At 45.8% G+C, this 15,464-nt stretch overlaps 1 protein-coding gene across 5 annotated transcripts in view; it reads left to right on the top strand.

Annotated features, from left to right (window-relative positions):
* RAP1GAP2 (RAP1 GTPase activating protein 2) overlaps positions 1 to 15,464 on the top strand; it is a 191,696-nt gene that overhangs the window by 130,914 nt on the left and 45,318 nt on the right. For 4 of the 5 annotated variants that reach the window (XR_006210997.1, XM_042965676.1, XM_042965678.1 and 1 more), the window contains exons 5-10: positions 1,505 to 1,549; positions 2,265 to 2,297; positions 2,691 to 2,903; positions 4,113 to 4,216; positions 14,459 to 14,537; positions 15,322 to 15,375. Coding sequence is in view for 4 of the 5 variants with exons in the window: in XM_042965676.1 (XP_042821610.1) it covers positions 1,505 to 1,549; positions 2,265 to 2,297; positions 2,691 to 2,903; positions 4,113 to 4,216; positions 14,459 to 14,537; positions 15,322 to 15,375 (528 nt within the window). In the remaining variant the exon portion in view is untranslated. The remainder of the gene's footprint in view (positions 1 to 1,504; positions 1,550 to 2,264; positions 2,298 to 2,690; positions 2,904 to 4,112; positions 4,217 to 14,458; positions 14,538 to 15,321; positions 15,376 to 15,464) is intronic. The other variant, XM_042965677.1, reaches the window with a different exon arrangement.

Genomic DNA, 15,464 nt, shown 5'->3' with positions numbered 1-15,464 from the left:
CCATTTTGTCCTGGGTTCAAGTTTTAACCCTGGCACTGTGTAGCTGAGTGTCCTTGGTCAAGTCACTCTACCTGTCTGATCCTTGATTTCTTCATGGTGAGGAAAAAGGGGGGTTAATGATAATACTGATTGCAAAGGCAGATCCATGGAAAGTGGAGGAGAGGGCCCAGAGCTGGGTTATGGCTCTGTGTCATCGGGGAGGAGAGGAGTGGGGAGGAGGTTTGCTTTCCTGCCCAGGGGCTGTTCCCAGGTAGGGGTGACTAATGCAGGACAAACAAAACAAACTTCTGACATCACCCCCCTCCCCATCTGCCCAGTTTACCTCCCTGGACAGGGTCTGCAGGGCCACCCAGGTGGTTTTCTCCCTGTGTGGGGAGAGGAGCACCTGTCCGGTGGGAGGGGTCCTCCCACACCCTCCTGAGCAATGCTGCAGGGTGACTCAGCCCAGAGAAGTCCGGAGAAGCCGAAGTCTAAATCCAGCCAGTGAGCGGGAGCCCTGGGCTCCAAGGCCTATGGGATATGATTGTGCGCTTAGACAGACAGCCTGGCTTCAAATCCAGGCCCTGCCACTCAGTAGCTGTGCAACAGCAGAAGCAGCCGCCCCACTGTGCCTCAGTTTCCCTTTGGCATAAAGATGCTGAGGGCTTCAAAGGAGACAACCGTGGGAGGGCGCTGAGGAAGCTTAAAATCCCCATGCATTATGTTATGATTAGGATGGTCTTCTCTCCAGAGGGGACCTGTTTGTCCTAGTTATCCCACCTTCTCATTCCCTTACTCAATTTATTCAAACAGTCTAATTTAACTATGTGCTCCTGTCTTGAAAAAACCCAGTGAAGTCAGATCTTGACCATAGGACCACAGGACAAGGCACTGCTTCCCAGAAATGAATGAGCGTCAGGCCCCCTGCCTGTCACCTGTGGGTCTGCCCCCCAAGGAGGGAGGGCAGCTGTGGGGGCACCAGGTCCAGAGTGCTGGCTTTGACACCATTCGGACGTGGGTTCCCATCCTTGCCCCGTACCTACTGGTTCTGAGAGCCTGGCAGAGAGATGTCAGTGCCGGCATGATATTGCTCCCTGGGAATGATGGTAATAATTATCTGTAGCCAAACCAGTCACTCTTTCAAGGGCTTAACCAACGTCATCAACGTTTAACCTTTACCACACTGGTAGCTGCTATTACCGTTTGGGGTCTACAGAAGGGAGCGCTGTGCCACAGAGGTTTTGTGACTTGCCCAAGGTCCTAAGTGGCAGTGTTGGGATTTGAACCCTGGTGATCTAGCTTGAGCCTGTGCTCTTAGTTGCCTGCCCTACTGCCTTACTTGGAGCTGCTGTGGGGACTGAGTGTGACAAGGTGTGTGATGTGTAAGGACCGGGCACAATCAGCTGTAGCTATTATTACCAACCCCATCAAGGCAGGGGCTTGCGAATCTCAAGCGAACCCTCCGTTTGGCCCCTTTTATGTGACCTTTGCTTTTTCATGAGTCCTCTTTTCCGTGTTGCCATAGGGGATCAAGCTTGAAGAGCAGAAGCCGGGACCCCAGAAGAACAAGGTGGGCTGTGTGGATGAGGCGGCAGCCCTGTGGGCCCGACGAGGGGACAGCCGGCGTGCTGGGGTCTGCCGTCTTCCACCTGACTTCCACCAAGAGCTACTTAAGTGGCTGCGCCTGTGTTGACTGGGCGCGGTGGATAGTAAGGGGGCCTTAGCCTGATGCCTATAGGGCAGCTTTAGGGGGTGGGGGTGGAGGCCTTCAGCGAGACCTGCGGCTTGTGGCTCAGCCTTGATCTTCTGTACCTGCTCCTGCAAAAGAACCGCACACGGCGTTTAGGGGTATCAGGCTCTGGGCTCCAGGCTCTGCTCCTCCGCTGCAGTTTCCTTTCCCAAGGCCCAGGGAAGCTCGTCACTTGGAAGTCAGCTCCCTTGCCCGAAGGCGGGGCTGGGTGAAATCAGGAGCCATCCTCCTGTTTTTTGCCCTCATTCCTAAGGGGTGAAAGGCGCGAAGTTCAGAGCCTTTGTGCAGTGCACCTTCAGCTAGCCAGGTTTGTGTTCAGGTTCTGTCACTTTGGGGAAGCACTCAAGGGAAGCCGGATTCCCAGAGCTCCCTCTCTGCCGTTCTGCATCTGGTGTTCCCTTTGATGCTCTTAAAGCTCTCGTGTAGCCTGCCAGGCAACCCCCACCCCTGACCCGGGAGAGGGGAATGGAAACAGCCATCATGCTTCACGGGCACTGCTGGGGCTAACGGTCGCCTTGTCTGGTTTGTCTTGCAGGATGACTATATCCCGTATCCCAGCATTGATGAGGTAGGAGCCCCCTGGCCACACTGCAGCCTGCGCTGGGTCTCAGCTCTGGGATGGGACTGGTGGGGGGGGGGGCGGGCTGATGGCCCCTGCTCCGTCCCACGTGGGAGAGAACCTCAGGCCTGGAACTTCACCTTTGTGACCTCCGTTTTGCCACGTTGAGACTGGGGTGCTGATCACAGCCTTGCAACTTTGGTGCTCCAGGGTCGGCGAAGCTGACAGGTTGTTGGGCTTAAATTTGGGGTTTGTGTTACTGTAAACACAGGCCTCAAATACGGGGGTCTCCGCCGTGGAACAGTTCAGAGGTGGGGGGGTGCCACCACTGGCACCCCACTCCTTCACTCCCCCTCTAGAGCCAGGGCGGGCCACAGTGCAAGACTTTCTCTCTGCTTCCAGGTTGTGGAGAAGGGAGGCCCGTACCCCCTGATTGTCCTGCCCCAGTTTGGGGGCTATTGGATCGAAGACCCGGAGAACGTGGGGACACCGACCTCCCTTGGCAGCAGCATCTGTGAGGAGGAGGAAGAGGACAGTCTCAGCCCCAGCACATTTGGCTATAAGCTCGAGTGCAAGGGCGAAGCCAGGGCCTACCGCAGGCACTTCCTAGGGAAGGTGAGGCTGAGGGCCCCTGGGTGGAAATAGCTGCTGGTGCAGGCAGGGAAATGCACCCTGACCAGCCTCGTCCAGCGCCCCTTTCTCCCTGTCTCTTCTCCTTCCTGGGCCTGCCCCCTTCCTAGGGCCTGCCACTGTCCTGCTGTCCTGGCTGGGGAGGTCCGACTGGCTCTCCTCCTGGGCGAGGGTACAGGGGGTGTGCAGAAGTCAGGAAGGCTCAGTGTGATGGGTCCTTGGGGGCACCACCCCCACCAAATGTTCATGGAGGTGACTGGATGGGGAGCGTTTGGGGGTGAAGGAGAAAATATGTTCTCACACCTTGGAAGTCTTTGTTTCTGTGTACATAGTACAAATCTCTCCTGTCCTCACTCCAGCAGGTCCCCAGGGTGATGTGCTGTGAGCCTCTGATTGTTTAAAAGTGACAAAGTTACATTTCTTTAAATATATTCTGCTCTTCAGACTTGCTTGGTTCGGAAGTCCCAAGGGCAGATTCCGGAAGTTTCCAGTCTAAGGCAGTTTTGCAGAGTTTCACAGGGAGGAGGGAGCTGCATCCGAACCCCCATGCAACTTGTTCAAATGCAGATTCCAGGGCCCCACCCTGATATGGCAGATCTAGGGTGGGCTCCCCGAGCCTGAGAGAGGCCCACTGTCCAGAGCAGCTCCCAGCTTCCCATGGACGGAGGAGCCAGAGTTCCTCCTAGTTTTATTCCCACAAATAGTCGGAATCAGCAAGAGCTGCCTCCTGGGATCAAGAAAGTGGGTGTGGGGTCCTGTGGAGGGGAACTTGAGCTCCAGCGTTCAAGGTGGGCTTGAACACTGGATCTGTCCCTTACTAGTTGTGTGACCCTGGGCAGTTACTTAGCCTCTCTGGACACCGGTTTACATATCTATGAAATGGGCATGATGATGTCATCTTCCCATAAGGTTGTGGTCAGGATTTAAGGAGTCAGTGGGTGTTAAGTACTTAGTCTAGTGCCTGGCACATCCCGATGACTGCACAGTTGGAATCCCCTCCTGTGATCTTTCTCTTTCTCCTCCTCCTCCTCCTCCTCCTCCCCCTCCCCCTCCTCCTCCTCCCCCTCCTCCTCCTCATCAACAGCAGCCACAACATCCTTGCCTTTCTTCCTCATTGCTGTGGGCAAAAAAGGTGATTTGGGGGAGCCGTCTGGAAGGTCTCCTACTCTGTTAATACCTGATTTCTCTTTCTAGGATCACCTCAACTTTTACTGTACTGGCAGCAGCTTGGGGAACTTGCTCCTGTCCGTCAAGTATGAGGAGGCAGAGGGCATTGAGTACCTTCGGATCATTCTCAGGTGGGGCTGCTGCACCGTTGGAAGCCACGCCTCTAGTGGCAGGGACCCAGAAATACCAGTCTGACCAGTCTGGTCTGGGTGTGTGTGTGTTGGGGGGGTGGGGAACAGACTGGCTGGAATTCTGGGGCTCTGTTGAGTTGCTAAGCAAGGAGACCAGGTGTTTATGCCAGCCGGCCAACTGTGGGAGTCAGAGTGGTATCCTAGTCTCAAGGTCACCTAGACCATACCCCCGCCTGCCTTTCTGTCTGGCTGGGACCGTGGCTCTGAAGAATTTTGGGAGGGAAAATAGAGATAGCTCTTTCTGCTGAGATACAGCTCCAAATCGCCCTGGGAGAGGGTTTGCCAGAGCACTGCTTGTGGCGTGCATCCAGTCAGGAAGATAGATCCCAAAGCATCTGTGTGTGTGTGCAGGGTTCCCTGAGATGGAAAGTGGTCACAGTGGGAGCACTGATTTACTGCTAAGCCATGGTACCTCTCTCCTCAGGGGCAGGATCTGGGACTGGTTTCTGTTTTGTTCAACTAACATGTTTTGTAAACCCCCCTCTGTACCGGGGAGTGTGATAGGTGCCGGGATGCAATGATGGCTGAGTTGTGGTCTGTTTTCTGAGGGCTTATGGTCTAGTAGAAAAAAGCAGAGGATTTTACTATGTGTCACAGGTATTATGCACAGGATGCTGTGGGAGCACAGAGAGTCTGTATCTTATTTATCTCTGCCCCTGGTGGGCTGGTGGAGAAGCCTGGAAGGCCAACTGTTAGTGCTTAGCAGAGTGCTGTGAACCTGTCAAGCTCCCAGTCCATATTCGTTGAATCTAATTGGAGGTCCTTGACTGTATTTGAAAGAAGCAGTGACATTTTTTTTTCTGCCCAAATTTTGAGATAAATATGGGAGGGAGCAGGGGCACACAGTCGTGCTGTGGGAGAGGGGTGTGTGGGGGGGTGGTACAAGGGAGTTGTCAGCACCCATCCAGTCTTGGTTTTTGATTAAGGAAGGAAGCAGTTTTCTTTACGGAGGTTCACTTGGCTAGACATCATATTTGCAAGGCAGGGAGAAGTTAACTAAATTGCTAGAGCAAATTTTTTGAGGGAGTAATATGTGGATCCCCAACTCCAAATAGGATTTTGAACTAGGTGACTCTCTATAAAGAAAATTATTTTCTTTCTTAATAAAAATCAGACCTTGGGGTGGCTGCCTGGCTCAGTTGCTTAAGTGTCCGACTTCGGCTCAGGTCGTGATCTCGTGGTTTGTGAGTTTGAGCCCCGCATCGGGCTCTGTGCTGACAGCTTGGAGCCTGGAGCCTGGAGCCTGCTTCGGATTCTGTGTCTCCTCCTCTCTCTGCGCCCCCCCCCCCCCCCCCCGCTCATGCTCTGTCTGTCAATAATAAATACATGTTAAAAAAATTAATAAAAAAAAATAGAAATCAGACCTAAACTGGGTAGGATTTCTGAGTAAGATGACAATTGAACACAAGGATCTAACACCCTTTTTCCAATACTCCAATACTGTGTCTTATTTGAAATGTTGCTTCAGAACTGAAAACATGGGAAAGATGTCAGGAACACACCACACACATTGAGTATTTTTTTTTACATTGACTATTTTTAAAATAATCTATGGGGCAGTTAGGACTATAATGTGGATGGTATTGAGAGTTGAGCCCCAGCTCACCTTCCTTACAGAGCAATGTAGCATGGGGATATATGAAATTAGGAATTCTGGGGGAGTCCTGTACTCTTTAAGTGTTTACTTATTGATTTTGAGAGCAAGAGAGAGAGTATGAACAGAGGGAGGGCAGAGGGAGAGAGAGAGAGAATCCCAAGTAGGCTCTGTGCTGTCAGTGCAGGGCCTGACTCAGGGCTCAATCCCACAAACTGTGATCATGACCTGAGGTGAAATCAAGAATCGGGCGCTTAACCACCTGAGCTACCCAGGCATCCCGAGTCCTATACTCTTTAGAAGTGAGCAGGAGCCTTGGAACAGTCAGGGGTCTTTCCACATGGAACCACTTCTGTTGTTGTAGGTCAGCAGCATTTGAAATCAATCCCCTGGGGAGCCCATGAGCAATCTCAAATGTGGCTTTCCCAAATAGAAAACCCTGGGGTGGCAGGGAGAAGCCATACACCAGCTAGGAAGTTGGACAATCATTAGTCTCACTTGGAGTGATGGCCAGGCCAAATTGAAAACCAGACATAAGAAAATTGGCCCTACAGCTTTAGAAGCTTTACCAGACACAAAGAAGAAATTATGCAGAGGTGACATTCCCCTGCTGGCAGTGACTCCTGTCCCAGCTTCTTCCTCATTCTTTGTAGGATTCTGGATTATTTAATTGATGTCTTAAAACAACTAGCTCTCCAGCCTAAAATCTGAGAAGTGTATTCTGACAGCTTCTGTATGTGCTATGAAGGTAGCCAAGAAGAATCTATCCACAATTGGAAATGAATAACAAGTCTGAGTCGATTTCTTCTTTTTTAAGTTTGGATGTAAAGAAGAAGTAGGGGAGGAAAAAAATGCCTCACAGGTTGGTGAAAGGAAAGATTCTGCATCTAAAAAGGCATACCCTAGCATTTAGAAGGTAGGGACTAACTAAATTTTAGAAACGATTATTTACTACAGAAAGCCAACCGGATGTAGATATCTATTAACTTTGTATTTTCAGCAAACTTCCAGAAAAAATAAACCATATGAAAAAAATACAAAAGATAAAGTAAGGTGACAGAATGAGATGAAAAAGTTGCTGGTAAATTAAAGAAAGAACATAAGAAAACTAAAAATGGCCAAAAATTTTTTAAATTTATTTTCTACATTTGTTTATTTTTGATAGAGAGAGATAGAGCATAAGTGGGGGAGGGGCAGAGAGAGAAGGAGACACAGAATCCAAAGCAGGCTCCAGGCTCTGAGCTGTCAGCACAGAGCCTGACGTGGGGCTTGAACTCACAAACCGTGAAATCATGACCTGAGCCGAAGTGGGACGCTTAACCGACTGAGCCACCTAGGCACCCCTGCCAAAAAGAATTTTAAATGAGGGGCACCTGGGTGGCTCAGCTGGTTGAGCGTCTGACTTCAGCTCAGGTCATGATCTCATGGTTCATAAGTTCAAGCCCCGCATTGGGCTCTGCGCTGACAGTGCAGAGCCTGCTTGGGATTCTGTCTCTCTTTCTCTCTCTCTCTCCTCCCTACCCTACTTGCTCTGTCTCTCTTTCTCTCTCTCAAAATAAATAAACTTAACAAAAATTAAAAAGAATTTTAAATGATATTAGAAGCAGTAAAGAGAAGAATCTACTTTGTGGAAAACCCAGTTACTAACAATGAGAGCAAGCTTTCACATAATTCAGAGGAAAACACAGAAACTCTAAAATGATGAGCAAATTATAATAAATGTGGGGAATAGTGAGCAGGAATTAAGTTTGTGGATAATTGATGTTCTTAAGCTAATTGAAGATTTAAATCTGCAGATTGAAATGGCTCACCCAATATCAGATGAAGTCAATGAAAGGAAACTAATAGCTGGACATATTTTGATGAATATGCAATATTCCATGGATATAAAATCACTATTAGAATGAAAACATTCCAAAATAAAGGAAGATAAAACATTAACATCTAGCAAAAGATAGAACATAAAGGAACATGAATAAATATAATAGAAGTCTGAATACATGTAATATATAATAAATATAAATGAGTTAAATTTCACTATTAAACAGCAAAGATTCTCAGTGTGAGTCATGCCTCCACCGCCCCCCCCCCACTAATGGATCAATCTATGTATCTTTATTTTATTAAAGAAAGTAATTCAGTATATTTAAAAAGAAAAGTGTTGAGAAAAATTTATAACAAATACAAAAGGGTAGAGTTGCAATATTAATATGAAAAAGTAGAATTTGAGGCAAAAAAGCAGTCAGTATGACAAAAAGGGCTATTGCCTATTCATAAAAAATAAAGCCTTGTTTAATCAAGGCTTAATATGTGCCGGACATTCTCCAGGGGTAGGGCTAATGTAAGGAATAAGCTCATCTCTTATTACCTGGCTACAGAAAACATTCACTACATGCTAGGTATTCTTATTCTTGTTTTTATTCTCACTCATCTTCTTATGGACCTGGATTGTTTTAGATCCAAAGATAGATGGTATGGCAGAACTGAAAAAAGTTTATAAGAGCTTGAACGTGGAGTGTGTGTCTGAATGTGTATATGTGTGTGAGGGTGTGTAAGGTTGAGGGCTCATGCTAGAGAGGTAAGAAAAAGCTAAATCACGTATGGACTATGTCTAGGAACTTAGATTTTATTCTGTGAGCCAAAGGAGAGCTCCTGAAAGGAGAGTATCATGATATGATGTGCATTGTAGAGTGGTCACTGGCTAGATTAAGGGGAATGTCTTGGAGGGAAGGCAAGGCTAGAAGCAGGAAGATGAATCAAGAGGGTGCTGTGATGAGTCAGGTGATTATCATGTGACTATACAGGCCACCTGGTTGCAGAATGTGAATGCTGCCTCCAGTACTGTGCAAACCAACAACCTGATGGAGCTGAACCAGGGTGACTTGCACTGAGGATAGAGGAAAACGGGTGGAAAGTTCCAAAACACCCAGAGAAATTGACATTAAGAAAGACAGCTGAAAACATCAACAAATGAAAGCTGGATTTACTGCTGATGAAATGCAAGTAATGGTACACTTTCAAAATGACTTATATCTGAAAAAGGTAAAGAATGAATAGCATCTATAAACAGGATAATAAATTATGATATAGTCCATGAGTGGATACACATGGGTACAAAAAGAAAACAATTGGAATTATTGGGAAAAAAAATAGTTGAAATAAAAAAACTCAATACAGGAGAGCCTGGGTGGCTAAGTTGGTTAAGCATCTGACTCCTTTTTTTTTTTTTTTTTAATGTTTATTTCGGAGACAGAGACAGAGCATGAGTGGGGGAGGGGCAGAGAGAGAGGGGGACACAGAATCCGAAGCAGGTTCCAGGCTCTGAGCTGTCAGCACAGAGTCTGATGCGGGGCTTGAACTCACAGACCGTGAGATCATGACCTGAGCTGAAGTCGGACGCTCAACCGACTGAGCCACCCAGGCGCCCCAGCACCTGATTCTTGGTTTTGGCTCAGGTCATGATCTCGCAGTTTGTGAGATTGAGCCCTGTGTCAGGTTCTGTGCTAACAGCTTGGGATTCTCTCTCTCCCTCTCTCTGCCCCTCCCCTGCTCGCTCTCATGTTCCCTCCCCCCTCCTCTCAAAATGAACCCTGAGAAGCAAACAAAAAGTAAACCCCCAAAACAAAAAACTCAACACATGGGATAAAATCTGGTCTAATATAATGTATTCAGAATCAAAGAGTGAATCCATGAATTGGAAGATAGTCTTGAAGAATTCGTCCAGAGCGCAGCACAGCTCTAGGATAGAATATATAAAAAAGAAGGAAGCTATGTGGATAATAGACTGATAGGTCCCAGCATTTGTCTTAGAGTTTCAGAGGAAGGAATAGAGAAGCCAGTGGAGAAGAGATATCCAAAGAACTAATGGCTGAGAATATTTCAGAATTGAAGAAAGCACACACTGTGGTGCTGAGTATGATTTTAAAACAAAACAGTACTACTGGACACATTGAAGTGGAACATTGGAACATCAGAGAGAAAGAGAAAAATTTTAAGCTGCCTAAGGATAAAGACACTCATCTATGAAGTAGTGACAACCAGGTTGTGAACAGACTTCCTATCAGCTATGGGACTCTAGGACAGTATCTTTAAAACGTTGGAGGAAAGAAAGAAAGGAAAGAAAGAAAGAAAGAGTCCTTTAATCTAAAGTTCTATATCGAGAAAAGCTATCTGCAAAGACAAAATAAAACTGTTTTCAGATTCCCCCGGAAGAATGACTAAAGGATGTCCTTCAGCCAGAAGAAAAGAGAAACTGAAAGAAAAGATGCAACTAAAAAGTGGCAAGAAATAGGTAAACTGTGTTGATACATTTAATTACCGATGGGGAAAAAAGAGGCTTGAACTAAATTAATAAACAAAAGTAGGAAAGACAATGGGGAGGGAAGAGTTCAATAGTTGCCGTTTCCTTTTCCCTCCTCAGGAGAGAGATAGTGAGGAAGTGCAGAGTTTGTTGGGAAAATGTATACATGTCTGTATTGGAAGTTATAGAAATACAATCTATAGCTCAAATTAGCAGAGGGATAAAAAGAGAATTAAAAATTTTTAAATTAAACTCAAGGCAGGAAAGGAGGAATTTTAAAAAGGAAAGAAAGCACAGAGTAATAGAAAACACAAAATAATAGAAATCATTCCAAGTACACTAGTGATCACAATAAATATAAATAGACTAAATTAGCATATGAATGTACTAGACTATCAGATTGGATGAAAAATACAGCTATATTTCTTTTTTTCCTCTGTGCCATCTTTTTTGAAATTCAGTTTTTAATTTCAATTCCAATACTGTTAACATACAGTGTTCTATTAGTTTCAGGTGTATGATGCAGTGATTCAACAATGCTATACATTACTCGGTACTCATCATGATAAATGTACTTTTAATCCCCATCACCTATTTCACTCATCCCTGTACCCACCTTCCCTCTGGTAATCATCAGTTTGTTGTCTATAGTTAAGAGTCTCTTTCTTGGTTTCTCTCTCGCTCTCTTTTCCTCTTTGCTCAATTGTTTTATTTCTTAAATTCCACATGTGAGTGAAATCCTATGGTATTTGTCTTCCTCTGACTTATTTCACTTAGCATTATACTCTCCAGCTCCATCCATGTTAACTGCAAATGGCAAGAATCCATTTTTTTTTATAGTTGAATAATATTCCTCTGTGTGTGTGTGTGTGTGTGTGTGTGTGTGTGTGCGCGCGCGCGCAGCACATCTTCCTTATCCATTCACCTATGGATGGACACTTGGGCTGCTTCCATAATTTGGCTGTTGTAAATAATGCTGCAGTAAAATAAGGGTGCATCCCTTTGAATTAGCGTTTTTGTATTTTTTGGGTAAATACCCAGTAATGCAATTGATTACTGGATTGTAGGGTAGTGGGTATATTTTCCTCTAAAAATATTTTATTATTATTATTTTTAGAGGGAGAGAGAGTGGGGGAAGGCAGAGGGAGGGAGAGAGAGAGAATCTTAAGCAGGCTCCGTGCCAAGTATGGAGCCTGACATGGGGCTCAGTCTCACGATGGTGAGATCATGACCTAAGCCAAAATCAAGAGTTCGTTGCCAACCAGCTGAGTCATCCAAGTGCACCCCCCCTTTTTTTAAAAAGTTTATTTATCTATTTTTGAGGGAGAGGGAGAGAGTATGTGCAATTGGGGAAGGGGTAAAGTGAGAGGGAGAGAGAGAGAGAGTCCGAAGCAGGCTCTGTGCTGTCATCACAGAGCTGGACATGGGGTCGCCCTCACAAACTGTGAGTTCATGACCTGAGCCAATACCAAGAGTTGGGCGCTTAACCAACTGAGCCACCCAGGTGCCCCAAGCTATATTTTTCTTATAAGAGACATACCTAAAGAAAAGCAATATTGAAAGATTTAAAATAAAGAAATGGAAAAAGATATGCTGGAAAAATACTAACCAAGAAAAGTGATGTAGCAACATTAAAATCAGACAAAATAGGGTTTTAGAAAAAAAGCATTGGTAGGGATAAAGAGAGTGTACTCCTTTGTAACTTGTCCTGATGTTTCCTGCTGTGTGGAGGGAACATTTCTGTGTAACGTCCCTGGCTCTCTGCCTTCTCTGATAGATGAGTTTGGGAACAAGAACTTGAAATATGTAGCCCTGGTTTTTCCTTTTTCTCCTGCTCAGAGCAAGTTGCCCTCAGCGTGCTCCCTCTGCCCCTCTGTGCTGAAAGGCCCACCTGGGCAGTCCCCTACAGAGGAGGCTTGCCTCTTGCCCAGCACTGCCGGTGACCTGGTGGATAATCCTGGGGGTCATTTAGGAGATCATTTTATCTTTACACCAAGCTGGGTGGACTTTATCAGTAACAAAGGAGTTATTTTGACTTCCAGCTGCCTTACCCTTAATTTTTTTGTTTCTGAATCTGTTCATTACCTGGGCAGAGAAATATGCCCTTTCCTGGACCCACGGAGGGCTCAGCTCCCATGATGATAAAGAGAACAGTCCACCCAGAAGATCTAACAGTCATGAAGTTGTACTTAGCAATATAGTCTTGAATTTAGAAAGGCAAAAACTGATGGGAATATAAAGAATCAACAAATGCTCAGCTCTAGTGGGAAATTTCAGTAACATCTTCCACACTTCCATGGACCAAGCAGACAACAATTGTAAGGATATAGAAGATTTGAACAATGCAATTAACAAATCTGATTTTGTAACATACATTCCCTAATTCAACCACAACAGCAAAAACAACACTGTTTTTAAGCCCAACGTAGAACCTGAAAAATGTCTGTGTATCAAGTTAACGAATTTAAAATAACATACAGATTATGTTCCATGAATATAAGAAAATTAAGTTGGAAATCAACAATTAAAATACTGAAGGAAAATATCATACATTTAGAAAGTTAAAAAAAAAGAAGAAAATCCTTTAAATAACTCATGGGCTAAAGAGGAAATCACAACAGAACTGACAAAATATTTAGAACTGAATGACAATGAAAATACTACCTATCAATGTGCGGGATGCAGTTCAAGTGGTACTTAGAGAAAGATGTATAGTTTTAACTGCATTTGTGAAGACAGAAGAAAGATTAACTGTAGGCATGCAAATCAGGAAGTTAGAAAAAGAATAGTAGGGAAAAAAAACCCAAGAAAATAGGAGGCAGAAAATAAAAAAGACAAGAACAAGTTCAGCGAAGTAGAAAGCAACAATAAAAAGGAATAGAGACAAAACCCAAAGTTGTCTCTTTGAAAAGATTAATAAAATCGGCATACCCCATCAAGGACTGATTAAGGGTGAAAAGATACAAACAATGTTACGGCAGTGAAGGAAGGGATGCAGTTTTAAGTACAGATAAAGTTCTAAGAGAATGCCAAAACCCCCTGTATATCAATGCATTGGATGGATAATTTATTTTTTAAGTGTTTATTTTGGAGAGAGCATGGGCAAGGGGAGGGGCACAGAGAGAGAGAGAGGGAGAGCGAGGGAGAGGGGCTGAGGATCCGAAGCAGGTTCTGCACTGACAGCAGAGAGCCTAATGTGGGGCTTGAACTCACGAACCACAAGATCATGACCTGAGCCGAAGTTGGATGGTTAACCAACTGAGTCACCCAGTACCCCACATTGGATGGGTAATTATATAGAAAAACACAAATTGTCAAAATCGACTCAATCAGGAGTGGAAAACCTAAATATTCACTGTTAAATAACTGAATTGGTAGCCAAAATATCCTCCTACCAAAACCCAGCAAGCCCAGAGATTTCACAGATGAGTTTTAGCAAAACTTTAAGGAACAGAAAATCCCTATGGTATACAAACTATTTCAAAGGATCAGAAACTCCTCAGCAATTTATGAGGCTGGGATAACCCCTTGATATCAAAACCTGAGAAGGGAAGTAAAAAAAACAAAAAAACCAAAAACCAGTGCTGCTATTGATGTGAAACTCTCAATAAAATATTAGCAAATTAAAGTCAGCAGGATATGAAAAAAACAATGCATCATAAGCAAGTGAGTTTTACCCATGGAAGGAAAAGATGGCTCAACAGAAATATAATCTACTGGGTTAACAGATTAAAAACCATATGACTGTCTCAGCAGATGCAGAAAAGCATTCAGTAAAATTCAACACTTTCTTAATGTGCTAAATGAATCAGGGAACAGGCTAAATTTAGAGTCTTACGGTAAATCCCTTTATAAAGCAACTTTCATCCCATTTATATTTTGAGTAAATCCAGATTTTCAAATCTTAGATTTTCTTTTCATAAGAGGCTTTATCACATGTGAGAGCACACGTGTATCCAGAAGCTGTGCCCAGTTCTTTGGGAGAACACAAGCCCCACAACAACCCCAAAAATCATGGTGAATTTGAAGGCGACTGTTTGCATTTCCCGTATCTCAGGCAGGTTCTTTAAGTGTCCTCCTCCTCCAGGATAATGATTCCATTTTCCCACCATTTGAGTGTAGCACCCAACTCGTGGGTTGGGTGAAATGCAGCAGGTCTGACTGTAGGGAGACACCGAGCGAGTGTACCTTGTGGCCTGGTGTGATCTCAGGCACCGTCTCAAGCCCCTTTCCTAATGGACTCCCTTTTTTGTGGACACATTTTTCTCACCCTCATTCACATGTGCAGGTCCAAAGTGAAGACTGTGCATGAGCGGATCCCCTTGGCTGGCCTGAGCAAGTTGCCCAGCGTCCCTCAGATTGCAAAGGTAAAAACCAACCCCTGTGAGAAGGTGGCTTCCTCTTTTAGCCCAGGGCTGGGGTGGGGGTGCAGGCTTGTCTTGAGAGGGCACTGCCCTTAGAGAGGGGAAGGCCATTACACTCTTTGGCCCTTGACTGCATGGATGGCATGGGGAAGGCTGTTGGCAGATGCCCTCATCTTCCCTGCAACCTCCCCATCTCATCCTCACAGCTGATGCTGCTCATGGTCTCTGCCCCCAAGTTCACAGCCAGTTCAGGGGACCAGAGAAATGGGAAGACAGGACTGGCTATGGAGAGTGCTGTAGGACTTGAGAGGAGGAAGGGGTGGGGTGGCCAGGTAGCCTTCCCAGAAGAGGAGAGATGGGCTGGAGGATAGCCAGGCTATTGGTCCAGATAGAGGACCCCCTCAAGGAAGGAGCTGTTAATCAGCTGGTGGCGGGGCCCATGTCACTATTCTGGAATACTGGGAGCTTGAGAACTGAGTCAGCGAAGTGGAGTGAGAAGAATGGTCAGTTGGGTTGGGTTGGGTTGGGTTGGACCCACCCGATGAGAGTGGGAATGCCAGGCAGAATTGTGCCGAATGCCTTCTGTGGCCTCACTTCACCGGGAAACCTCAGGAAGGCTAGTCAAGTTTCCTGGCCACACGTTAGGGAGCAGAACCAGGACTCAACTCCAGGCCTTCTGACCCTGCAGGTCCTGCCCTCTTGTGCCCTTCCTCTTGGTGGGCGGAGGAGTCCACACGTTTTCAGTGGAAGCGGCCCCTGAACTGTGTGTCTCTCTCTTCCTGCTTAGGCTTTCTGTGATGACGCAGTGGGGCTGAAATTCAACGCTGTCCTGTACCCCAAGGTGAGGATCTTCACCTCCTCCCCCTACCCAGGGCTCTAGAGCTTGGGACAGACTTTCACACCTGTGGCTCTGTGGGATGTTCTCTGCAT

Source organism: Panthera tigris, chromosome E1 (assembly GCF_018350195.1).
Source record: "Panthera tigris isolate Pti1 chromosome E1, P.tigris_Pti1_mat1.1, whole genome shotgun sequence".
NCBI lineage: Eukaryota > Metazoa > Chordata > Mammalia > Carnivora > Felidae > Panthera > Panthera tigris.
This window is presented reverse-complemented; position numbering and strand designations above follow the sequence as displayed.